Source organism: Anoplopoma fimbria, unplaced genomic scaffold, assembly GCF_027596085.1.
Source record: "Anoplopoma fimbria isolate UVic2021 breed Golden Eagle Sablefish unplaced genomic scaffold, Afim_UVic_2022 Un_contig_8844_pilon_pilon, whole genome shotgun sequence".
Taxonomy (NCBI): domain Eukaryota; kingdom Metazoa; phylum Chordata; class Actinopteri; order Perciformes; family Anoplopomatidae; genus Anoplopoma; species Anoplopoma fimbria.
In genome coordinates, this window is record NW_026553451.1 from 1 (window position 1) to 26,932 (window position 26,932).

The window sequence follows — 26,932 nt, forward strand, 5'->3', positions numbered from 1 at the left end:
GAAACCTGGAGGGTGTGATTGGGAGGAACGGCCTGCCCGATCTGAACCCGAGTGGTGCTTTGTTGTTGGACTTCTGTGCTAGTCATGGACTGTCCATAACAAACACCATGTTTGAGCATAGGGAGGTTCATAAGTGTACTTGGTACCAGAACACCCTAGGCCAAAGGTCTATGATCGACTTTGTAGTTGTGTCATCAGACCTGCGGCCGTATGTCTTGGACACTCGGGTGAAGAGAGGAGCAGAGCTGTCAACTGATCACCACCTGGTGGTGAGTTGGATCAGGTGGCGGGGGAGGCTGCCGGACAGACCCGGTAAACCCAAACGTGTAGTGAGGGTGAACTGGGAACGTCTGGCTGAGGATCCTGTCCGCAAGGTCTTCAACTCCCACCTCCGGAACAATTTCTCGTGCATCCCGGGGAGGCTGGGGACATGGAATCCGAGTGGGCCATGTTCAAATCCTCCATTGTGGAAGCTGCTGCTAGGAGTTGTGGTCGGAAGGCGATCGGTGCCTGTCGTGGCGGCAATCCAAGAACCCGCTGGTGGACACCAGCGGTGAAGGAGGCCGTCAAGCTGAAGAAGGAGGCCTTTCGGGCTTGGTTGGCCGAGGGTCTCCTGAATCAGCAGGCAGGTACCGGTTGGCCAGAAGGGCTGCAGCTGCGGCGGTTGCTGAGGCAAAAACCCGGGTGTGGGAGGAGTTTGGCGAGGCCATGGAGAAGGACTTTCGAATGGCCTCAAGGAAGTTCTGGCAAACCGTGAGACGACTCAGAAAGGGGAAACAGGGCTTTTCTCAGGCTGTGCTCAGCAGGGGGAGAACTGCAGACCCGGACTGGGGATATTGTCGAGCGGTGGAAAGAACACTTTGAGGAACTCCTGAACCCGACCAACACGTCCTCTGTGGAAGAGGCAGAGTCTGAAGACTCAGGGGAAGTCTCGTCCATATGCCTGGCGGAGGTCGTTGAGGTAGTTAAAAAGCTCTTCAGCGGCAAAGCGCCAGGAGTGGATGAGATTCGACCGGAGATGCTAAAGGCTCTGGACATTGTTGGGCTGTCTTGGTTGACACGTCTCTTCACTGTCGCGTGGAAGTCGGGTACAGTGCCTGTGGAGTGGCAGACCGGGGTGGTGGTTCCCATTTTCAAAAGGGGGACCGGAGAGTGTGCTCCAATTATAGGGGTATCACACTGCTCAGCCTCCCCGGAAAGTTTACTCTTGCTCATCCAGTCTACATCCAATATTATGTGTGTGTGTGTGTGTGTGTGTGTGTGTGTGTGTGTGTGTGTGTGTGTGTGTGTGTGTGTGTGTGTGTGTGTGTGTGTGTGTGTGTGTGTGTGTGTGTGTACACTAACAGGTGATCCAGCGGCCATAATGATGCGTCACACATAAAAATGTATTTCAGGTTTGCTGTGATGTGAAGGCCAAAGAGAGGAGGGAGGGGAAGGAAGGAATGTTGTGATTAAATAATTAAGTGAATAAACTGGAATGCCCACCTGGTCCAGACGTCATTATGTCCAGTGTTGCTATTGAAACAATAACTTGTGTATGATTTTGCTGTTCTCTCTCTGGATCATAAATGGTAAATTGACTGTATATAATAGCAGAAGCTGTGGTTATAATTGTACTTCTTGTTGTTATTGGTGCCTTTATTGGTTCTTATCCCGCAGACGGAATGTCTCATCTCGACCGCTGGTGAAAACTCAGATGTGGAGATGAAAGCATGAAATGGGACTGGTCCTCCTGGATCTCGAGTTAATGGGGGTCTTCGATGTCCAACACATATGATTAAGGGGGACTAATACTTTTTATTAAATCATGAATTCCAAACATGTATTTTGTACTACTAGCCTGTATGTTTACCTGCTGTGCCAATAAATTAGATTGAAATATTTTAAATATTTGTTGTCTAGTCATGTTCTCTCTCTGTGTGTGTGTGTGTGTGTGTGTGTGTGTGTGTGTGTGTGTGTGTGTGTGTGTGTGTGTGTGTGTGTGTGTGTGTGTACACTAACAGGTGATCCAGCGGCCATAATGATGCGTCACACATAAAAATGTATTTCAGGTTTGCTGTGAGGAGGGAGGGGAAGGAAGGAATGTTGTAATTAAATAATTAAGTGAATAAACTGGAATGGCCACCTGGTCCAGACGTCATTATGTGCAGTGTTGCTATTGAAACAATAACTTGTGTATGATTTTGCTGTTCTCTCTGGATCATAAATGGTAAATTCACTGTACTTGTATGACGCTTTTCTAGTCTCAAAACACACCTTGGGCTAACATGCCCACCTGCCCATCAGGACATCTAACGTTCAGAAGACATTCACACAGGAGCAGCCTGAAGGAGCTCGTCTGTACTGTGTTGAGAAATAATGCCCTCTGTTTGGCCAACAGGTAGATGGGGGAGGGGTGTGACTCAGGGAAGATATGACTGCCATTCCGCTCCAAACAAAACTCTTCAAAATCTATTAGTGGATTCAAAAAAATATATATATATATCTATATATATATATATAAATAAATAAATGTATATATATATATATATATATATATATATATATAAATAAATAAATAAATAAATAAATATATATATATATGTAAACATGTTGTAACTGGAACTTGAGATAAAAATATGCACCGGGAAGATATCATAACAGGGCCTGATGATTGCCTTTAAATGAATTATGCTAAGTCTATAGTGACCCTAATGTGATTTAAACGTCTCTGTGTTTTTTTAAGGTTTGAGTTTTTAAAACACATTTTGGTAAAATCAGGTGACATGTTTTGTAGTTTATTTTGAATAAACTTTACAAAAGTTTATTTTGGCAAACACATTTAAAAATACAGTTTATCAGATGATGTGCTCCTCTCCTCTCCTCCCTAACTTTACTACAGTTACATGTAAAACGACTGCGTCAGGCTCTGAGTCACAGCAGGAAGAAGTAAACGTGACTCAGCAATCTCACCTTTTGACAAATACGACTAAACAAACCACACAATTAAAGACACGTGAAGGGAAAACACGCGTCACATCTTACCGTGGGGTGTGACGTCAGACAAATCAGTCGTTTTAAATTGAACATGGTTTAATTGATTTAATCCAATTAATCCGACAGCTCAGAGGAGATGAAGCTCAATTGTTCGTTGATGGCGTTTAAATCCCAGAATAAAAAAGTCACTCCGGACTGCAGGACGTCCTCTGATGTTTGACCCTTAAGAGTGAATTCTCTTCTAGTTTCATTTAAAAAAAGAATGAAAAACTCACCTGTTAAATGCAACTTTTCTCCAGCAACTATATTTTGTTTTTATTCCAACGCAAAATGGGTTTATTTCCAAACCTGGACTACTCCTGAACAACAAGAAACAGGCAGTCAAACACACTGGTGTCTAGTTTAAAGACCTTGTTTGGATGTTTCTATACCAGTTTGTAAATAAATATTTACCCTTTCGTGTGTTATCCTTTGTTCTTTACATGTCTGCCTTTTAAAAAACACTTTGCTGCTCGTTTTTCATAAATGATCTTTATTATTATCAACCACACAATATATGTTTTAAGATGAAACATTCGTTGCAGAACAGTAAAAGTTAAAGAATCTATTGCGTTAAAATGACACTTAGGCTTTAAACGACCTGTCAATCATGACGCAGAAGTGTCACATGATAGGACAGAAGCTTTTGCAAGTCAACACATAGTTGATAAAGATAAGATAAGATAAGATAAGATAAGATAAGATAAGATAAGATAAGATAAGATAAGATAAGATAATCCTTTATTAGTCCCGCAGTCGGGAAATTTTGCAGGCTTACAGCAGCATAGAGTAAAGTGCACACAAGAGACATAGTAGAAGAAGACAAGATAAAAAATAAAAAATGAAAAATAAAAAATAAAATAAAACAAGTATTATAAATAAGCAATAAAAAAAAACAGTAGAAAAAACAACAATAACTGAAATATTATATTTACAGACAGAGAAAATAAACAACAACTATTCTAACTATTTCTAACTTTTTTAACTATTATTGCTTATAAGATAAGATAAGATAAGATAAGATGAGATAAAGAGGTTTTTATTGTCATTGTACAACGAAACTCCGTTTGGAGGCCTCAGCCAGCCACAAACACAATAACAACAATATACAAGATAAAAACACACAAAAGGAATGAAAACGTCACCATGTACAGCAGGTGCGTGTTTCACATGTACAATGTGTGCAAACAGCGCAGTGGAGACACAGGTGAGTCCCGGGAGGACCTCCTCTCACCGGGCTGCACCAGCAGACAGACAGAGGCCTGCTGTGGAGCTGAGCATGGAGAACCATCCTCCTGCTCACCGGCAGCACAGGTCCACTGCTCGTTGACAATAATAACATAATAACATGACAATAGAAACCTGTGCAATACATTGCACATTGCACTGTGCAATAATGGTTAAAAAAGTTAAAAGTAGTTGAAATAGTTGTTGTTTTTTTCTCTGTCTGTAAATATAGTATTTCAGTTATTGTTGTTTTTTCTACTGAAATAGTTTTTTTTATTGCTTATTTATAATGTTTTTTTGTTTTTTTATTTATTTTATTTTTCATTTTATTATTTTTTTTTTATTTTATTTTTTATTTTTATTTTTAGCTTGTCTTCTTCTGCTATGTCTCTTGTTTGCACTTTACTCTATGCTGTTGTAAATCTGCAAATTTCCCCCCTGCGGGACTAATAAAGGATTATCTTATCTTATCTTATCTTATCTTATCTTATCTTATCTTATCTTACATCCCAGAATAAAGAAAGTCCCTCCACACTGCAGGATGACCAGAGGCCTAACCCTGCAGAGTGAACTCTCTCATACATTCATTTACTCCTTTAAAAGGCCGCAGAGCTGCCCTGTTCCACCTTCTCACATTCATTGTTTTTTTAAAAATCAAAGCAAATTGTAAAAGTTTTCTCACATTTTAACAAAAGTCAAAGGTCAACCCCGCCCACACCTATATCCCAGACTTTTAATTGGCCAGAATATTATTCACGTTAACGGAGCAAAAAAATACACACACCCTCATTTGATCGGGCAGAACTGGGCCTATCCAGGCCTTCATACAACCAGGTTAAGGTTTAATAAATCAAACATCATCGGACATGGAATGCATGCAAAAAAAATAAATGAAATTGGCCTTCAAAAAGAGGTAGGAGGTCGAATGAAATGTTAAAAACACTGGTCTGAATTGTTGGCATTTATTCCACTATGTTTTATTTACTTTGTATATTAGGTTTCTAATTCATTGCACAGGTCACATCGTATTTATGTGTTAAATATGCATTTATTTGCACATAAATTATTTAGGATTTAGTGTGACTCTCAGTTGAAATCATTACATCCGACACGAATAAACGACAATAAATCCCGACTTGCTCTGACGTCATGAACACGTGGGCAACGATGACCTAATAATAATAATAATAATAATAATAATATAATAATAATAATAATGATAATGATAATAATAATAATAATAATAATAATAATATTAGGCTGTCAGGCTGCACATCCAACTCTGCTCCCAGCAGACCACATGACACATGACAATAAAAACATGACAATAAAAACCTGTGCAATACATTACACTGTGCAATAATAGTTCAAATAGTTTTTTCTGTCTGTAAATGTAATATTTCAATTATTGTTGTTTTTCTACTGTTTCTTATTGCTTATTTATAATAGGCTACTTGTTTTTTTTATTTTCATTTTTTATTTTTATCTTGTCTTTCTTCTACTATGTCTCTTGTGTGCACTTTACTCTATGCTGCTGTAAACCTGCAAATTTCCCCGCTGCGGGACTAATAAAGGATTATCTTATCTTATCTAATAATAATAATAATAATAATAATAATAATAATTGTTATTATAATAATAATAATAAAAAAATCAAACAGTCAAAATAATAATAATAATTGTTATTACAATAATAATAATAAGTATTATTATAATGACAATTATTATTTTGACTGTTTTGTTTAATAATAATAATAATTATTATTACTATCATAATAAATAAGGTTATTTATTTAGTATCTGTAAATAAAGATATTTATTGAGAAAGCCTTATTCCACCTTGATGTCACCATGTTTTCAGTCAGAGAACTGAATGTGTGATTCCATAGATGAACGATGTGAAGCATCAGAGAACATTAAAGGAGAGAACGATTGTCACTGATGGACACATCACACAACCCAAACGTAGTCTGAAACTACAGGTAGACTACAAATGTAACAAGAGGATGGAAACATTTCCTGTGTTTTCATTGAAGGCGGCTGAACTCTGTCCGACGTGCTGCTGCCACCTGCCTTCGTCCACTGTGGAGGCTATTACCAATAACCCCAGAATAGAGGTGACATGTCCAATATCAATAGGAGTAAAATAGTAGTGTTTTTGATCCCTCACACCTTCCAATTTATACACATGAACATTTTAACAAATTGTAATTATTTCTTATTAATAACATAAGGAAATGAAAAGGATATAATGTGGCATTTTGGATAGGAAACTCTTTTTTCAGGAAGCATAAAGTGTCAGATCGATTTGACTATTTAGCAACTTGTAGGAAAAAATGACAAGCATGTGCATAAAGAATTATACTGGATGGATTAAACACATTGTGTATTTATTTATTAATGCACTGATCAGCAGATGAATCAGAAATCTGACAATATGGGTAGCTGATTAGAATCAAACATACACATGATTTTTCTCTTTTTGACACGTTAAATTAGGATTCACTTCAAATGATGTATATAGTACACAGAGAGGTGGAAAAAAGCTACTACAAATAAAATCTACATGGTTTACACGTCCGTTAAGATACAGTGAATATAGAGCAAAACATTGTTAATCTGCTGTTTTAATCCTACAGTTTATGAGCATTGTGCCTATATATATATATATATATATATATATATATATATATATATATATGATGTTTACAACAACAGGGCAGATTTAAATGCTTCTGGAGGGAATGTCTTAACTTGCTGTTGTGAAGCATGAAGCTTTTTTATTTTGAAAAGGCACACAGTCAAGGTGCTTTTCTAATCTGTTATGTAAACAGACTGAAGTGAGTCCATTTGCAGTAATTATAACTAAACTGTCTCCAGCTGGAATAAAATAAAGCAGCTAAAGGAAGCGAGAGTAAACATTACAGTATGCAGGAAAATAAACACAGAGGATATTTGATAAATAACACAAGTGAAAGATCAGACAAATAAGAAAGTAGAAGATACAAAACATTGGCAATATACAGTTTGTAACAGAAGATACAATATGAATGAAATGAAAAAGGTGTCATACGGCATTAAAAACAAAACCAGAGCGTCGTGTTTTCTCTCTCGCTCGGTTTTAAAAGCAGCTCCAACTGTGATGGTATTTTAAAGGGGATATGTTACATAATATTTAAACAAGCAAACATTATGTTCTTAATATGAGACACTTCCTAAATCCTCCTGCTAATCTCCTCAAGCTTTACAAGTTGTTTTTATTAATGGAGAGAGAGAGTTTTGTTCTTTTGGATCGCTGCTTTTTTAGAATACTTTTCCCAACAATACAATATGCTGCTTCCGTGTTTGGATAACCACGAGAAAGATCTGGGCTGCAAATAAACACAAATCTGGGTTTCTGCTCTGGTCTAAACACAGCGGAAAGCAGAACTTACTCCACTACCTCCCATAACCCATGCGTCTTCTTCACCACGCCGCCTCCTCCCTCAGTGCACCAGCTCCAGCTGGCTGGTGGAGAACGGCAGGACTCCGCTGACGTAGTAGGCGATGCCCAGGGACAGCAGGGCGATGACCACCAGCAGCAGCAGCACCCTCCAGAAGCCCAGGTCCTCCACAAACTCCTGCCAGGTGGTCCTGAAGCTGGACAGGACCCCCTCGCTGCTCTGCAGGTTGGGGTTGAGTAAGGAGTGGCTCTCCATCGCACTGTGACGGAGGACAATCACTGTTATCAATACGATCTATACTCCACCTTTTGACTCTTGCATGCAGCTTCACTGTGACTGTGTTTAAGGTCAGTGGCAGCAGTTGCCATCTTGATTGAGAAATCTGCGGCCATTGTACTGGCTCATGACGGCTTATAATCGCAAAGAAAATGTGGATGGAAGCAAAGTTTTAGGTGCTTTTGGGCTAAACTTCCTGTTTATGTGTCAGAGTCATGGGGAAGAAGGAAGATGATTTTTTCAGATCAGTTTCTTCTTTGAACATGAATGAGCGACAGTTTTTTTTCGGTCCAAGCAAGTCATGACACCTGATATAAGAAACGTGTGCCGGCGTATGTCCTCATCACTGCTCTCAGTCAAAACAAACTAAAATACATCCTTTAAGAGACATTTTTGGTTTAAATGTTTGTCTTTCACAACACAACACACACACACACACACACACACACACACACACACACACACACACACACACACACACACACACACACACACACACACACAATCACACACACACACAGTCCATCATCCCTCACACTCTCCCACGTCTGGCTCACCTCTCACTGTCGGCCATCTGCATGGTCTCCAGTTTGGAGTGGGGTCCTCTGTTGAAGCCCTTCACCTCCTGCTCCTCCAGTCCTTCCAGCAGACGGATGGCGTCCTTGTTGACGCCGCGTCTCTTCGCCAGCACCAGAGGGGTGGAGCCGTTGTGGTTGCTGTTGAAGCAGAACAACCGACAGACACACTGTGAGATCAAAGGGAAGACTGGAGGGAATGTCAAGAACGGCCACTTAATAAAAAAGGGAAAACACGTTTCAAAACTGTACGTTCACGGGGAAGTGTTAGGAAAGTATTCATGTCAGGGCAGTGTACTGTCAGTAAAAGAGAGATACATGCACAGTTAATGTTTGTATAATGCACAATCACAATTGGGCGCTTCAAGTTTCACATCTCTACTGAAATAAAATCAACAGGGAGGCTCTAAACTTTAGAGTCTCCCTGTTGATTTTAATGCAATACCGCTTTCTATCCAAATTTCTTTTGATAAGCTTTTATTCCCCGTTCATTACCTCTAAATACCTTTAGCATGTGACATGGAGGGCCTTCATCAGCCCTCCTCACTTAACATCTGCTTTATGTGGCAGTCTGGGAGGTGATAACAACATGTGACAACACTTTCTCCTGATTCTCCTCCTGTCAAACCTCATTACGACGGAACGGTTTACACCATGAAGAATTACCCTGGCGTGCAGGAAGAATATGAGTTCTGTAAACGCAGCATACATTGTAAGAGTGCTGGGAAAGCAGAGCAGACTACTGACTGACTATGCTGTCAACTGGTTCAGTGATGCCAGTTTGCAATTTGGCCCCATTCTATACAAACAAATTGTCTCTTTGTGTTTGTCACAGTCCATATTTGGTGGAGGACATGTTGACCTCTGATGACAGCTGAAGGATGTGGCCACGCAGTTGCTGCCTGCTTATGTGTGAATCACCATCAAAGATCAAAGGCTCTCAGAAGCTGCCGGTTACCAAACACTTAACTCTCAACTGCGCTGCTCGGGGTTTCACACCCACGGACCAAAGGCTGAGGCCTAGAAACAAAAAAGATTCAAAAAGACAAGAGTCCGTTCCCCTTTTATGAGAAGATCAAGACAGTTAGTTGTCCACCTTAGATTAACATATTGAGGTTAACCCACTTCCTCCACATATACTTCCTCTATTAAAGCTGAGAAGTTCAGCTTCAAATTATTTTTAGCCTCTTTTTTTCCCTTTCTGAAATCTCTGTTTGGTTGTTGTGCTCCTTTGACAACGATTGCCCTGCAAAACGTATTATCTGCATCGTTATCAAAGGAAGCCAGCGAGAAGGCACCAACCCACCGTGCGGTTACAAAAAAAATAAATCACACTGATGAGGCAAAATTAAGATCCAACTTAAAAACTCGAAAATATCCGACCTCCTGCTAGAAGAAGTGGGATGAAACGCAACTCAAATTCAGAGTTCCTACTTGTAAACTCGGGGCAAATCCATCTAACCCGACTTCACAAACAAGCACACACACTTTGAAGATGTAAACCATCAACTAAAAAGCAATGTAAAGTATATTTGCCTGTACTTGAACTAAAATAAGCCATAATAATATATAATAAAACCTGCTCTGCATGTAAACTGACGTCAACATGTGTTGTCATGTCATAAGCTAGCTGGTTAGAGTTAGCAATCTCTGAAACTTATCTTATCTTTACAAAAGATAATATAACTTATCTTTTATCTTATCCAGGGTTAAGGGTAAACGTAAATATGGGAGCAGAGTTGCAGTCTTTCACACTTTACCCACCCAGTTACCCACCCAGTTACCCACCCAGTTACCCATCCAGTTACCCACCCAGTTACCCACCCAGTTACCCATCCAAAACCCTATAGAGACTGTGTCTGCCCCACGGCCACTTCTGTTATGTAAATCAAAAGTCAACAGAAGAGGAGTTCTACAAAATAACCTAATGAAAGTTAAGACAACCAACGCAACAGTCTGACATATTTCTTAAAGAAATATGCTGCTGAATCACCATAAAAGTTCCCAGGCTCTTAGAAGCTACTTCCTCTGCAGGTTCCGGCTGCCAAACATCCCCCATCCTCCCTCCAGCTATTTCTCTTAGCTGTTTGTTCACCACCACGCCTAGAATTTATGTCTCTCAGATGTCTGTTTGCTGATTCCTGATATCTGAGTAGAACAACCTGCATCTAAATCAGCTGAAAGTGTTTAGCATTGTCTTTCTCATAAACTGTTAGTTACATTTAACTCTCAACTGCACTGCTCGGGGTTTCACACCCACGGACCAAAGGCTGAGGCCTAGAAACGTTCACAGCCAAATAAGAAGTGAACAGCAAATCAAGGCAGAGGGCGAGGTCTCTGCAGATACAGTCTCTGACAAACACTTGTAAGGGGTCATAAGCGAGGATTGAGAGGAATTCATTTTGTATGAGTATAAAAATTGCTTTTAGGAAAATGCTGCATAGTATAACATACAGGATTTATCATGTAAGAAAGAACAGAATCACACTATTTTTTAATGAATCCTTTCATTAAGATTTGATTAGCCTTACTTAAGATTCTAGGTTTGTTTTTCACTTAAATAGGAAGCTCTCTACTGAAACATGTGTGTCCCATTCAATGAAAACAAAATGTACGGTGAAGTGATTGCTGGATGGTTTAGTTTTGAGCATAGTTTGATGAGAATCGGGATAATATCGTTAATTGATATTATTTTGGCCGGGATAATCGTGACATCAACTCATAAGTATCATGAATGTTTGTCTGCCACAGAACTGGGATGTTGTCTTTGCAGCTGATACCTATTGCAGATTGTCTGTTGGCATATTAGCATATTGGCATATTGGCAAACTATTTTTTTTTCCAACCCCGTCACAGAAAATATTTCTTGCCGCCCACGAAACCGGTTCAACAGGAATCGGCAACTAGAAAGCATAAAGGCCGATCTTCAATGGCATATTTTCAGCCAAAAAACACAAGTTTTAATTATTCTTCCATGTCAGCTAGTATTTCCCCCGAATCATGCTGTCCTGAGATGAAGAGAAGCATTCTTAATATATGAGAAAATGCCAACAGCGGTTGAGTTTCATGACGTATTTCATGCAGGCTGAAATTCATGAGTCATTATCTTCTAGGGCTATGTTTAATGATCTGTTGACATGTGTTTTTACAGCCTGGAGGAGAGGATGATGAAGGCACACAAATCACTGCAGTGTTTATTTAGCTGATTCAACACACCTTAAACGGAATCTTAAATAATCGACACTTGAAAAACTCCTGTGTGACAGTTTTATGTTTTCTGCTAACTTGTGAAATACAATAGCTCTCTGTTCGTTCAGCTAATGTGGGAAACTACGAGAGATTCACATCCCCTCGACTGTTCTGGGGAGGGATGTGCTGATTTAACTCATCAGCCTTTAAATACATTTTGGTAATGTGGTAAGAACATTTTCACACCTTTGCAGATTCACTCTTGAGTCAAGGGTGAGTCATTCTACAATCGACTGCAAAGATCTAGTGAATCCCGAGGGTACTGTGCAGCTAAAACACACACACACACACACACACACACACACACACACACACACACACACACACACACACACACACACACACACACACACACACACACACACACACACACACACACACACACACACACACACACACACACCCCAAAGTGAGACAGATAGAGTGAGAGGATATGATAAAACAACCTCCCTGCCTCATCAAACCTATTACACCCGTTTCAGTTCCTTTTTACATTCTATCTAGTATTCTTCCTCTTTTCTGCATTCCGCTTGATTTCAGTGATGTCTTTGTTTTAAAGTGTCACGCTGATCCTATTCAGGTTATGATTTTTACATAATATATGAGAAACCTGGTTATTAGTATGACGTGATCTTATCAGTATCCGTCAGTATGAAGGTTTACATGCATAGTGTTTCCTGTCCCCTGAACATTTCCCTCATCTCGGCAACGACTGAGTCATTTCATGAACTGAGAATGAGCTGTGGTTGACTAAATTAGCTTTCGAATATACCGCCGTTGTTAAATTACTGGTGATGGAAAACAACAACATACTTATTTACGAGGTAACGTGAGCTGATGTCAGATCAGCACGCGGAACAGGAAATGATCAGAAACCTGTACTTCAATAAGCCACAGTATCCAGTATCTACCAGAGTACTCCAGCCAGGATTCATCTCAAAATAGGGATCAGGGTTTATTCAGGTTTCTGAACCTAGCATTTAGTGTTTACATGCACAAAACAGAAGCAGGACATATTCTTTTTTTAGCATGGTTTCTTAATGTATCAGTGCTTGAATCTGCTCCAGATGTAGCATTAGCATCCTTTAGCATCGGTCTACAAGTAGTATTAGCTGCAGTTCTGATTGGCTTGCAAAAAAAGTAATTCTGTCATACAAAGAGGATGGTTTGAACAGTTAATCATTATGAAACGACTTTCAAATACATTAACATCCATTCACCACAAAGACTGCAAGACAAAACACTTAATGTGTAGCACTGCAGTAAGCACAAGGTGGAGTTTGAACCCAAAACCCACCCACGATTGTTAGCAAAGAAATAGCCCCTTTGCTTAAATTCATGCCAAGACTTAACAGGCAAAAAGTTACCAGGGTTTGACCAAACTCTCAAAGGTTATTACTTAAGACACTTTATACTAAATGCTGGATTTTGTGTAACACATTTCATAACAAATTTACAAGGTCAAGTTTAGGGATAAGGAGAAAAAAGCCATAAAAGATAAAATAAGATAAGATAATCCTTTATTAGTCCCACAGCGGGGAAATTTGCAGACAGGATATGAGATTTGGACAGTAAATGTAGAGGGGGATAGAAAGCTGCAGGTGAGTCATTAAAAAGAAAGCAAGGGCGAGTCAGTCATTCTGCCTTTCTACAAACGACTGCAAACATCTAGTGAATCCCCTGAGGGTACTGTGCAGCTCACACACACACACACACACACACAGTCCATAATCCCTCACACTCTCCCACATCTGGCTCACCTCTCACTGTTGGCCATCTGCAGGGTAAAAGATTTGACCAAACTCTCAAAAGTTAATACTTAAGACACTTTATACTAAATGCTGGATTTTGTGTAGCACATTTCATAACAAATTTACAAGGTCAAGTTTAGGGATAAGGAGAAAAAAGCCATAAAACACAGGAGATGAGACATGGACGGTAAATGTAGAGGGGGATAGAAAGCTGCAGGAATGGGAAGGTAAAATCCACCATCACGTGTCTTACCAGATGTCGATCTTCAGCCCGTTGGAAACCAGGAACTGTATGGTATCAACATGACCACACAGATGCAGCGCCGTGTTTCCTTGATAATCAGTCGCCAGCAGATCGGCCCCGAACTTGTGCAGGAGGCGGCATATCTCCACGTTCCCCCGGGCGGCGGCTAGGTGCAGGCCGGTGCGGCCCGGTTGTCCCGAATGTTGGGGTCGCATCCCGTCTCCAGGAGCCGCTTGGCGAAGGGCAGGTCTCCATCGATGCAGGCCTGCAGCAGAGGCACGTTGGTCTGCGACGAGTCGTTGATGAAGACATAGGACATGTCCGAGTGGGTATCAGAAAATTCCAGCGTACCTGCATCGAGGATCAAAGAGGAAAGACGGGACATATGTTTAAGTCTCACCATCATTTAAATGCACTGAATAGCAGACATGTTTGAGGAAAAGGAATCCTTATGAGGATCTACCAGCATTTATATCATTGATCAAACTTTTAGGTCCATAAAGCACAAAGAAAGCAAACACAGGCTTTATACGGAACTATAAATAATAAGAACAATAAACCAGAATTTTGGAAAATATTTTGCATTGTCTGTAGCAGCACAAAGCATAAAGTCTAAGGGGTATCGCTGGCTTAAAACAGTAATGTAGCCTGTGATGTGAGGGTTTGTTTGAATATGAATTTTAGAAGTCAAGGTGATAGCCGACTCCCACTTGATTTGCAATAAATAAAATAGATTTGTATAGAAAAAGCTTCTGTACCAATGATGGTGAATTGGAGTCAGATAAAATGCAACTTCAAATACTGAGGTCCAGCTAGAATAGTGTCACTATGCAAAACAATGGTCCCCGTCAGTAAGTGGCCCCCACTTAAGCACATTTCTACTTCTAATTTGTAGTATTCTTAATACTTTTTTTAATCATGTATTTTGGTAAATATGTCAAATGAACTACTAAATCAATGTAAAAGACGCTGAAGAGAGTTTAAATAAGGGAAGCATAAGAGCAAGTGTTTGTTCTTGTTAGTAATAATAATAATACATTTTATTTATAGAGCGCTTTTCAGTGCAGTGAGAGTGAACCAAAACAGCTTCTACATTCGATATCCAGGGCATTAATATCGCAGAAAACAAGTATTTGCTTTGTAAAGATGTAGTGCAGTTTTACCTACAGGGGAACCGAGAATGAAGTCACTCTCCCACTGTGTAAATAAAAGAGTCTCTCTTTTATTTACACAGTGGGAGACCCCTCCCTTTATATTTGGGGTCTGTGTCTTGTTTGCTGACTATAATTTGTCTTTCAGGTTGTTGATTGTCCTCCACCTGAACATGGATGTCCCTCTTCTTTGGCTGAAACGGCTGCAGTTTAGTTTAGCTTGCTACACACGGTTCCACACATACTGACAGTACTGTTTACTGACTCTCTATGTTTGTGAAGATGATTGATTTGTTTCACTGAGGCGTCTGCTGCAATTATTGAAAAGATCTTTAAATCAAGACCTTAAACAAATGCTTTCTATATAAAAAAAAAAATTGAGACAATCCCTCATATAGTGCAGGATATGCTGTTTTATCTGAACTTTAAAATGTCCTTTTTCCAAGTGACTCATTAATAGAAAGCAATGTCTCCATATGTAACCCTCACACAGGTTACATATCTATAAATCATGAGCAGTTCAAGGAATACTCAGGAATTCCTGGTAATATACATCCGGGCATTTATGACCAACACAAAATTGGTATTTAAGCAGTTGTAACGCACCCTCATTATCTTTCTTTTCGCCATATTTACTTATGAATAGAATGTGTGATGCATGTTTAAAAAGTATTCCAAGAAATCCTAGAAAACTTCAAGAACAAGAACACTTGAAGAATTAAAGCATTAGACTCTGGTCTGACTCAGGTTATACCTCTAACTAACACAAACAACTGTATTTGTGCCCACTGTCATCATAAAACAACACAATAACACTGTACATGTCTACTCCCCACACTTTCTCCTGCACTGGACTCATGCGAAATATTGCACACTGCACACATGTAGATATACTGTACATTTTGTATATTAATATAGTTTATACTTCATACCTCACTTCACTGGATCTTTTACTGTATCTTGTTGTTTGTTGTCATCTTATAGTTATTTTATACTGTATACAGTACCAGTCAAAAGTTTGGACACACCTTCTCATTCAACTACTTTGAAGAATCTAAAATATAAAACATATTCTGGTTTGTTGAGCATTTGTTTGTTTACCACATAATTCCATATGTGTTCCTTCATAGTTTGGATGTCTTCAATATTAATCTACAATGTAGCAATATGTATATATATATATACATATATATATACATACATATTGTTTGTTGTTGTCTTATAGTTATTTTATACTGTATATATACTGTACATTTTGTGTATTAATATAGTTAATACTTAGTTATACTTCATACCTCACTTTCTTGTTGTCTTATAGTTCTTTTGTATTTTATTGTATAACATCTTTTATTTATTATCTCTGTACTTGAGCTGCTGTAACACCTGAATCCCCCCATGAGGATCAATAAAGGATCAATAAAGGAACATCTATCTATCCATCCATCCTGAGCTTTTGATTCAGCAACTTTTCTACCTTAAATTGGGGAGTAAAAGTCAAATACTTTGCATGTTATTCCACATTTATCTAATCAGTTTCATGTATTTGTGCACATTATTAACTAACAACACAGCATATAACATTATTATGAACAATATATGTACACACAACAGACACAAACACCCTTTAAGCTCCTTTATATCCACACAAAGTCACACAAACATCTGAAGAATCCACGTTTCAGCTAGCTGGCTACATGTAGCATCAGCTAGCGGAGCTAATGCTAGCTAGCATGCTAACGTTTTAAAACATGCTAACACGTGTTTTAATGATTCCAGAAACGTGCATGCGAAGTAAACACGCCTTTAAGAAGCTGTGTTGTCCGTCTGCTGCGTTACTAACCTGTTAATATGTCCCCAATTAGCAGAAAAAAACACAGTTCGCCTTTGAGCTAACGCTGCTAGCAGCTGTTGTTGTGATGCTGAGCCGGAAACACAGCGCGGCCTCTGTCGCCCCCTAGAGGCCTGGAGGGGTCATGACAGGTACTGCACGTCCATTCATTCATTTAAAAATAAAACAAGATAATCCTAAATCAGGGAGAGTTTATTTATCTGAAGGAGGAGGAGGGTTTTCTAAACTAATAAAGCTTCATCCTTCAGTTCATCACAAATATTAAGATAAGAACATTTACAGGATTACAGCAGCATAGAGATAGTGCAAACAAGAGACATAGTAAAACAATATTATTAATTAAAATTATAAATAAGTAAATAAGAAAAATAAAAATCCACAATAACTAAAAAAAATATATATATATATATACAGCGGGTAAAATAAGTATTGAACACGTCACCATTTTTCTGTTGTCATCTTATAGTTATTTTATACTGTATCAGTACCAGTCAAAAGTGTGGACACACCTTCTCATTCAACTACTTTGAAGAATCTAAAATATAAAACATATTCTGGTTTGTTGAGCATTTGTTTGTTTACCACATCATTCCATATGTGTTCCTTCATAGTTTGGATGTCTTCAATATTAATCAACAATGTAGGAAAAAATAAAAATAAAAATAAAGAAAAACCATTGAATGAGAAATGTCCAAACTTTTGACTGGTACTGTATATACAGCGGGTAAAATAAGTATTGAACACGTCACCATTTTTCCTCAGTAAATATATATATTTCTGAAGGTGCTATTGACATGAAATGTTCACCAGGTGTCAGTACAACCCAAGTAATCATACATACAAAGACCAAACAAATAAATTTAGAAATTAAGTTGTGTGTAATAAAACGGAATGACACAGGGAAAAAGTATTGAACACGCTTACTGAAATGTATTTAATACTTCGTACAAAAGCCTTTGTTGGTAATGACAGCTTGAAGACGCCTCCTGTATGGAGAAACTAGTGGCATGCATTGCTCAGGTGTGATTTTGGCCCATTCTTCCACACAAACAGTCTTCAAATCTTGAAGGTTCTGTGGGCCTCTTCTATGAACTCTGATCTTTAGTTCTTTCCATAGATTTTTCTATTGGATTCAAGTCAGGTGATTGGCTGGGCCATTCTAGCAGCTTTATTTTCTTTCTCTGAAACCAATTGAGAGTTTCCTTGGCTGTGTGTTTGGGATCATTGTCTTGCTGAAATGTCCACCCTCGTTTCATCTTCCTCATCCTGGTAGATGGCAGCAGAGTTTTATCAAGAATGTCTCGGTACATCTTTCCATTCATCCTTCCTTCAATTATATGAAGTTTGCCAGTGCCGTATGCTGAAAAACAGCCCCACACCATGATGTTCCCACCTCCAAACTTCACTGTTGGTATGGTGTTTTTGGGGTGATGTGCAGTGCCTTTTGACCTCCAAACATGGTGTGTATTATGGCATCTCATCTGACCAGACTATATTCTCCCAGTATTTGCTGCACAACATTTAGACACAGGCGTGTCTAAATGTTGTGCAGCAAACTTTAAACGAGCTTCAACATGCTTTTTCTTCAGCAATGGAGTCTTGCGTGGTGAGCGTGCATACAGGCCACGGCGGTTGAGTGCATTACTTATTGTTTTCTTTGAAACAATTGTACCTGCTAATTCCAGGTCTTTCTGAAGCTCTGCACAAGTGGTCCCTGGCTCTTCTGATAATTATCGTGGCCGGTTTATGGTGAATGATGTTCTTTCCACTTCTGGATTACAGCCCCATTAGTGCTCACTGGAACATTCAGAAGTTTAGAAATCCTTCTGTAACCAATGCCATCAGTATGTTCTGCAACAATAAGGTTGTGAAGGTCTTGAGAGCGCTCTTTGCTTTTACCCATCATGAGATGTTTCTTGTGTGACACCTTGGTAATGAGACACCTTTTTATAGGCCATCAGTTGGGACTGAACCAGCTGATATTAATTTGCACTGACAAGGGGCAGGATTGCTTTCTAATTACTGATAGATTTCAGCTGGTGTCTTGGCTTTCCATGACGTTTTGCAACTCCCTTTCTTCATGTGTTCAATACTTTTCCCCTGTGTCATTCCATTTGATTACACATCACCTAATTTCTGAACGTATTTGTTTGGTTTTCTTTTTTTTCATGTCAATAGCACCTTTAGAAATATATTTACTGAGAAAAATGGTGACGTGTTCAATACTTATTTTACCCGCTGTATATACAGTACCAGTCAAAAGTTTGGACACACTTTCTCATTCAATGGTTTTTCTTTATTTTTATTTTTTATTTTTTTCTACATTGTAGATTAATATTGAAGACATCCAAACTATGAAGGAACACATATGGAATTATGTGGTAAACAAACAAATGCTCAACAAACCAGAATATGTTTTATATTTTAGATTCTTCAAAGTAGTTGAATGAGAAGGTGTGTCCAAACTTTTGACTGGTACTGTATACAGTATAAAATAACTATAAGACGACAACAAACAACAAGATACAGAAAAAGATCCAGTGAAGTGAAGTATGAAGTGTAACTAAGTATTAACTATATTAATACACAAAATGTACAGTTTATATACAGTATAAAATAACTATAAGACAACAAGATACAGAAAAAGATGCAGTGAAGTGAGCTATATTATGAACTAGTTAAGTACTAACTATATTAATATACAAAATGTACAGTATATCTACATGTGTGCAGTGTGCAATATTCCGCATGAGTCCAGTGCAGGAGAAAGTGTGGGGAGTAGACATGTACAGTGTTATTGTGTTGTTTTATGATGACAGTGGGCACAAATACAGTTGTTTGTGTTAGTTAGAGGTCAACCTGAGTCAGACCAGAGTCTAATGCTTTAATTCTTCAAGTGTTCTTGAAGTTTTCTAGGATTTCTTGGACTGCTTTTTAAACATGCATCACACAATCTATTCATAAGTAAATATGGCGAAAAGAAAGATAATGAGGGTGCGTTACAACTGCTTAAATACCAATTTTGTGTTGGTCTTTATCTTCTCATAAAAGGGGAACTGACTCTTGTCTTTTTGAGACAAGAGTCAGTTCCCCTTTTTCTGCAGAGACCTCGCCCTCTGCCTTGATTTGCTGTTCACTTCTTATTTGGCTGTGAACGTTTCTAGGCCTCAGCCTTTGGTCCGTGGGTGTGAAACCCCGAGCAGTGCAGTTGAGAGTTAAATGTAACTAACAGTTTATGAGAAAGACAATGCTAAACATTTTCAGCTAAGAGAAATAGCTGGAGGGAGGATGGGGGATGTTTGGCAGCCGGTACCTGCAGAGGAAGTAGCTTCTAAGAGCCTGGGACCTTTTATGGTGATTCAGCAGCATATGTTTGTCACAGTCCAAATATGGACTGTGACAAACACAAAGAGACAATTTGTTTGTATAGAATGGGGCAAATCCCCTCACTGATATCCCTCCACAGGAATGGAAAAGTAGTCCAAATTGCAAACTGGTATCACTGAGCCAGTTGACAGCATAGTCAGTCAGTAGTCTGCTCTGCTTTCCCAGCACTCTTACAATGTATGCTGCGTTTACAGAACTCATATTCTTCCTCCACGCCAGGGTTATTCTTCGTGGTGTAAATCGTTCCGCCGTAATGAGGTTTGACAGGAGGAGAATCAGGAGAAAGTGTTGTCACATGTTGTTATCACTTCCCAGACTGCCACATAAAGCAGATGTTAAGTGAGGAGGGCTGATGAAGGCCCTCCATGTCACATGCTAAAGGTATTTAGAGGTAATGAACGGGGAATAAAAGCTTATCAAAAGAAATTTGGATAGAAAGCGGTATTGCATTAGAGAGCAGACTGCTGTGTGTGGATTGCTACAAAGGAAGTCGGGGGTGTGTGTGTGTGTGTGTGTGTGTGTGTGTGTGTGTGTGTGTGTGTGTGTGTGTGTGTGTGTGTGTGTGTGTGTGTGTGTGTGTGTGTGTGTGTGTGTGTGTGTGTGTGTGTGTGTGTGTTTGCCTAAGGGACTAAAGGGCATACTTGGGAACTGGTGGCAAGAGCTTGAGTGCAAAACGAGATAAGCCTCTGCCGTTTGTAGCTTCATTGTTAGGATAACGTGGAGATGAGAAGATATGACTGTTTGGAAAATAACTTATTTCCTATTTAACTGATCTGAATTAGCGCCTGATAAGATAAAGTACACAATTCTCATAATAAGATAAGGCATGTGTACCTTATCTTATCAGGCGCTTCCATCGCTTCCATCAGAGCAGTTACTCACCCAAAACCCTCTGGAGACTGTGTCTGCCCTCTCAACAGTATTAAGAACTGTTAGCATCTATGTTGTCACGTGGAGTGATTTGGATCTTAATTTTGCCTCATCAGTGTGATTCTTCTTTTTTGTAACTGCACAGTGGGTTGGTGTCTTCTCGCTGGCTTCCTTTTATAACGATGCAGATAATACGTTTTGGAGCACAACAACCAAACAGAGATTTCAGAAAAGAAAAATAAAAGAGCCTGAAGAGGAAAACGATTGAAGCTGAACTTCTCAGCTTTATTGTAAAGGTGCAGAAATAAAGAGGAAGTATGCGTGTTTATGTGGAGGAAGTGGGTTAACCTGCATGTGTTAATATAAGGTGGACCACTTGCTACGTCTTCTCGAGCTGCAGTGCAACTTTATCTTCTCATAAAAGGGGAACTGAGTCTTTTTGAAACACATAACTGTTTTTTGTAATTGTCAAAGCTTTTTCTTCACTGGACTTTTCATCTCTGGGTGTTGTAGAGTCTGGGGATCTGCTGGGGGATTCTCCTTTTATCTAATTGATTTACTTCACATGTAAATGTGAAGTAAATCAATGGACCCTCAGGACTTTTTTGGTACTAGTCATATTTGCATTCCGGTTTTATTATTTTCTGCAGTGTTTTTGTAAGACTGCTTCTGGCCTCTTTTTCTCTTTTTTTTCTTCTCCTTCTTAACAGCTCTACACGAAAAACTCCTGTGGCACAGTATTAGTCATAGCCAAAAGTCAGAGCCAAAGGTGTAGTCACAGAATACGTGATTATTGATGGTTGTGGTGGCTGTGTGCGCTGACGGTGGAAGCTGGTGTGAAACATAGTTTCACATGTGCACTTTTAATAAGTGCCACGGTTTCTGAACATGTGAGACACACTGGTTTAGTGCTCCCAGTGGGAAGTATGAACAGAGCGCCATTAGTTCCTTATTTTTCTTTCCCTTTCTCCGTCTCACTCGTCTTTTCCTCAACTTTCTCCGGTGCAGTCGTCTGTATCTGAAATAAAATCAACAGGGAGACTCTAAAGTTTAGAGCCTCCCTGTTGATTTTATTTCAGTAGAGATGTGAAACTTGAAGCGCCCAATTGTGATTGTGCATTATACAAACATTAACTGTGCATGTATCTCTCTTTTACTGACAGTACACTGCCCTGACATGAATACTTTCCTAACACTTCCCCGTGAACGTACAGTTTTGAAACGTGTTTTCCCTTTTTTATTAAGTGGCCGTACTTGACATTCCCTCCAGTCTTCCCTTTGATCTCACAGTGTGTCTGTCGGTTGTTCTGCTTCAACAGCAACCACAACGGCTCCACCCCTCTGGTGCTGGCGAAGAGACGCGGCGTCAACAAGGACGCCATCCGTCTGCTGGAAGGACTGGAGGAGCAGGAGGTGAAGGGCTTCAACAGAGGACCCCACTCCAAACTGGAGACCATGCAGATGGCCGACAGTGAGAGGTGAGCCAGACGTGGGAGAGTGTGAGGGATTATGGACTCTGTGTGTGTGTGTGTGTGTGTGTGTGTGTGTGTGTGTGTGTGTGTGTGTGTGTGTGTGTGTGTGTGTGTGTGTGTGTGTGTGAAGTAAGAAAGACAAACATTTAAACCAAAAATGTCTCTTAAAGGATGTATTTTAGTTTGTTTGGACTGAGAGCAGTGATGAGGACATACGCCGCCACGCGTTTCTTATATCAGGTGTCATGACTTGCTTGGACCGAAAAAAAACTGTCGCTCATTCATGTTCAAAGAAGAAACTGATCTGAAAAAAATCATCTTCCTTCTTCCCCATGACTCTCTGACACATAAACAGGAAGTTTAGCCCAAAAGCACCTAAAACTTTGCTTCCATCCACATTTTATTTTGCGATTATAAACCGCAGACAACAGGTATTATAGTGTGACTCTTGTTTCTGGGCTGATGTGAGTGCACATTTGCATACTCTCTGAAGCTCTGTGGCCGCACTCAGCCAGTCTATGCAGGAGCTGAATAGAGTCTGAAGTGTCTTTTGAGAGAGAGGCTATCAACAGGTCATCAGCGTACTGCAACCACAGTCTTTCTGTGCAAAATCCACCACCCACTGCAAACTAACACGTTAGTTTTAACCTATTTCGTCATCATTTTGACTTGACTAACTCAGACTGTTTGGGTCTCACATTAGCTGTGTAGTGTGGATGTTTTCTTTCCACTAGTATGAAATAAGACACATTATGGAAGCAAAATAGCTCAAACATTATGTATTTGCTTATACAGCTTCCCCCTAAAAATTGTTAACTTTTCCTTTGATAGCTTTTAACGTGTATTAGGAAATTGCTTATGTTACTTGGTAATAGCCAGTGTTGCTTACATCAGTCCTTCTGACTGATTTGACCATTTCAATAATATAATGAATGTGTAAAGTTGTGCTAGTATTTATCACAAACCAAATCAAACTGAAAACATAACCTGGTTGGTGGATGTAGCATTTCATTCCAAAAGATGGTCTGACACTTGACTCATGATTTTAGATTTATTGCAAAATCACAAACCAATGTAAGGGCTGTGTAAAAAGACACAAAACAACAAAATATCTGTTAACTCTCTCCTTGTTAGCCTACACACAAAGAGCTAATGCTAATGCTAATTCACTTGAACACAACATACACCAACCTTGTGCCTCTTCGGGGGTGCTAAGACATTAAATGTGTCTGTTTGCGTTTTAAATCCAACATATGTTTTTATATTTCTTTCTCTTACTTTACACACAATGCAGCTTCCTCCCAAAATTCGAGAGTGGCCTTCAAAATGATTGGTCAATGTTTCGCATGCGTCAGAAATGTCCCGCCCTTACAAAGAGAATTCAGAATTCATTAGGATGACTTTCAACGTTGGACTCTGTGTGAGAGCTTTCTAAAAGGGGTCTCTCGACGGCTTCAGGGGGCCGATGAGGAGGGTCACAGTTAGGCAGCTCCACAACCCCACCTGCATATTGAACAGGACCGGAGACAGGGGGTTCTCTGGAGCACCGGGTCTTCATGCACCAGCCAATCACACCGCCAATCAGAAAGGAGACAGCGGCTGTAATCAAATATCCCACAATGCAGTCAGTGGTCCCAGATCCCGGCTGTTTCTCACCAGAGCCGCTCTCAGTCGACTACAAGTGTGAGAATGAGAGGAAGGAAACGAGATTTGAGTTAGACACACAGTGATGCATGTTTGTCTCATTATGAGTGATACTGTAATGAATGCATAGAACACTCTGCACATAGTGATGGGAGTGGTGTCTATGTAGGACACTCAAGTATACTGTAGTGGAGTACAATTTTGTATTACTACATCTTCGAGGTGAATGTTGTACTTTTGTACTACTTGCCTTCTGCATTTGTACAGCATTAGTTACTTTGCAAATGAATATTAGCAATATGAAATATAATCAACACGCTAAAGATTTATAGATACAAATGTATTGATCCCAGGGGGGTAACAGGCTGCTTTAACTTTACCAGCTGCAACTTTAAAGTGATAATAATGCATCATTAATAAGGATCAAATAATACAGAAACATTATGGACATTCTGCATAATGAATCATTTTACTGTTGGTACTTTACTTACTAACATTTTTTATTCGACTTGATGTCGTGTTCTAGGTCGTACTTTACAATTAACATATGTTTGAAAAGAAACATTGCTTTAGTTGTATAAAAAGCCCAATTATTATTAAATAGATAGATTATTTATAGGAAATGAGTTGCCACAGTCACACGGGGGATTCATGTTTCATTGTATTGGACTTTTATTAAGCACTATATTGTTGTGTGAATTGTGGCCATTTGATACAATTTTGCTTTAAGGCTAAAACGATTCTACTCAGAAATGAGGAGATTTGGGGGCTACTCACACGTACAGGCGGCGTGCTGGTGGTGCACGTGCTGGTGGTGCACGTGCTGGTGATGCTGGGGGTGGTGGTGGTGCTGGGGGTGATCCAATCCGGGTTTCTCTCTCTGACCTCCAGCTTCACAGCAGACATGTCCTTCATGTGTCTTTTCTCGACTCCATACTGGACACTGAGGTAGTAATCACCCTGATCTCGTGGCGTGGCCTCCTTCATCGTCACCGTCAAGTCCCCGTGTGACCTCCATTGAGGTGACACAGATACTCTCCCCTCATACCCGGTCCCGTGTGTCTCATTCCCGGTATGGAAGTCCAGACTATACACCAGCTCTCTGTTTTTGTTCACCATATAGTTCCCAGGTTTCCCTGCAGTCGGGCTGAAGAACTTAAACGTGACCGGGTCGTCCTCCAGCACTGACTCGTTGGTGGATGAAACCACATACAGCTGGATAAGTGTCTCATCCTTGGAGACGCAGTTTAACTCATAAAGTCCGTTGTCGTTGATGTTTGAACTGTTTAAGATGACGGACTCGTCTGGACTCATCCTGTCTCCAAAACCTGGTCCCGGCTTCCAAATCCCATCATACTGAGCCACCAACCGACCGGTGACATCTTCTAGCCGGTGTGTCAGTGTTGCTCCGTTTTCTTTACACGTTTCAGTCGCTGTAAACTCAACCTGTTCTCCCTTGATGACATAGAGACTGTCTCCTGTAACATATTTGACTAGACACAAGACAACGAATATGACTATCAGAGCTTTCATTGTCAGTCTTGTAGCGGCGTCTGTGCGGCATGAAGTGTTTCCAATCAAGTCGATTGCTGTGTGTGCCTCGGGGCAGAAAGTAATAGTGAGCTAGATGTCCGATAGGGTGAGGAACAACGGACTGTGTGTGTGTATTGTTGAAGTAGGAAAAACAGCTAATTTGTTTGGTTTTGACTGAGATCAGAGATAAGGACATACTCGATACGTGTCCTTTATATCACGTGTCGTGACTTGCTTAGACCGGAAAACAAACTGTAGCTCATTCATGTTCAAAGAGAGCCATCAGGGAGATAAACTGGTCTGATAAAATGCCTGTGCAAAAAGCTTCATTTAAAACTTAATATTTCACAGAAAGAGTCGGATAAAGCTGTGGAACGCTGACTTGGTAAAAGTTTGAAATGTAAGTATTAAATCAGGAACTTAAAATGACATCACAGACGAGTAGTAGTACGCAGCAGAGCAATTATGTGACTTCCGCCTCCAGATCAACTCTGGTAAAACCAAAGAGCTGCTGGTGGACTTCCGCCGGGGTAAACACTCTCCTCCGGTACCAGTGAACATCCAGGGAATGGACATTGAGATTGTGAAATCTTATAAGTACCTGGGTGTTCACTTAAACAATAAAAAGCTGCGTATATCATAACAGGAAACAGCCAGTACAATGGGCGCAGATTTCTCAATCAAGATGGCAACTGCTGCCACTGACCTTAAACAGCCCGGCGTACCACAGACAACAGGTAACAGTGGACACGAGTATTACGCAACAGAGCGATAGTGTGACTCTTGTTTCTGGGCTGATGTGAGTGCACATTTGCATACTCTCAGTCCATTGCACCAGAGGAGGAGCAGACTGCACATAAAGCACAGAGTCCATTGCAGCAAAATCAAAACTCCAGTGCCGGCAGTCATTTTCCATCCCGAGAAATGAGAGCATGTCCTTCTTTCTCACAAGTGGATTCATGTTGGTGAGCAGCTTCCTCCCATGTTAGTGAGCAGAACATGACCCAAGTGTGTGACCTCTGGCAGACAATATTGCAATTCAGTTAGGTCATCAGCATATTGCAGGAGAGTACTTCCTCCTTGCAACTTTAAAAGTAAAGGCAAACAAATACTGTCTGTCTGGGGATTGAGAGAACAATGCTGAGCACAAATCATGAAATTTGTCGAATTTGAAGCCAGTGAAGCAGTCTGGCCTTTCAAAGCAAACACATGATTCCACCCTTCTTGCCTACCTACTATTCCTGCA

The 26,932-nt window shown here is 39.9% G+C and overlaps 1 protein-coding gene across 1 annotated transcript; it reads right to left on the reverse strand.

Moving 5' to 3' along the window:
• Positions 1 to 7,513: 7,513 nt before the first annotated feature.
• LOC129116529 (ankyrin repeat domain-containing protein 46-like) lies at positions 7,514 to 16,893 on the reverse strand. Its single transcript, XM_054627380.1, is given in 5 exon segments — positions 7,514 to 7,944; positions 8,519 to 8,677; positions 13,790 to 13,970; positions 13,973 to 14,131; positions 16,772 to 16,893. Coding segments are annotated over 4 exon segments (684 nt in total). The 5' UTR covers positions 14,100 to 14,131; positions 16,772 to 16,893; the 3' UTR covers positions 7,514 to 7,727.
• Between the last annotated feature and the right edge of the window lie 10,039 nt (positions 16,894 to 26,932).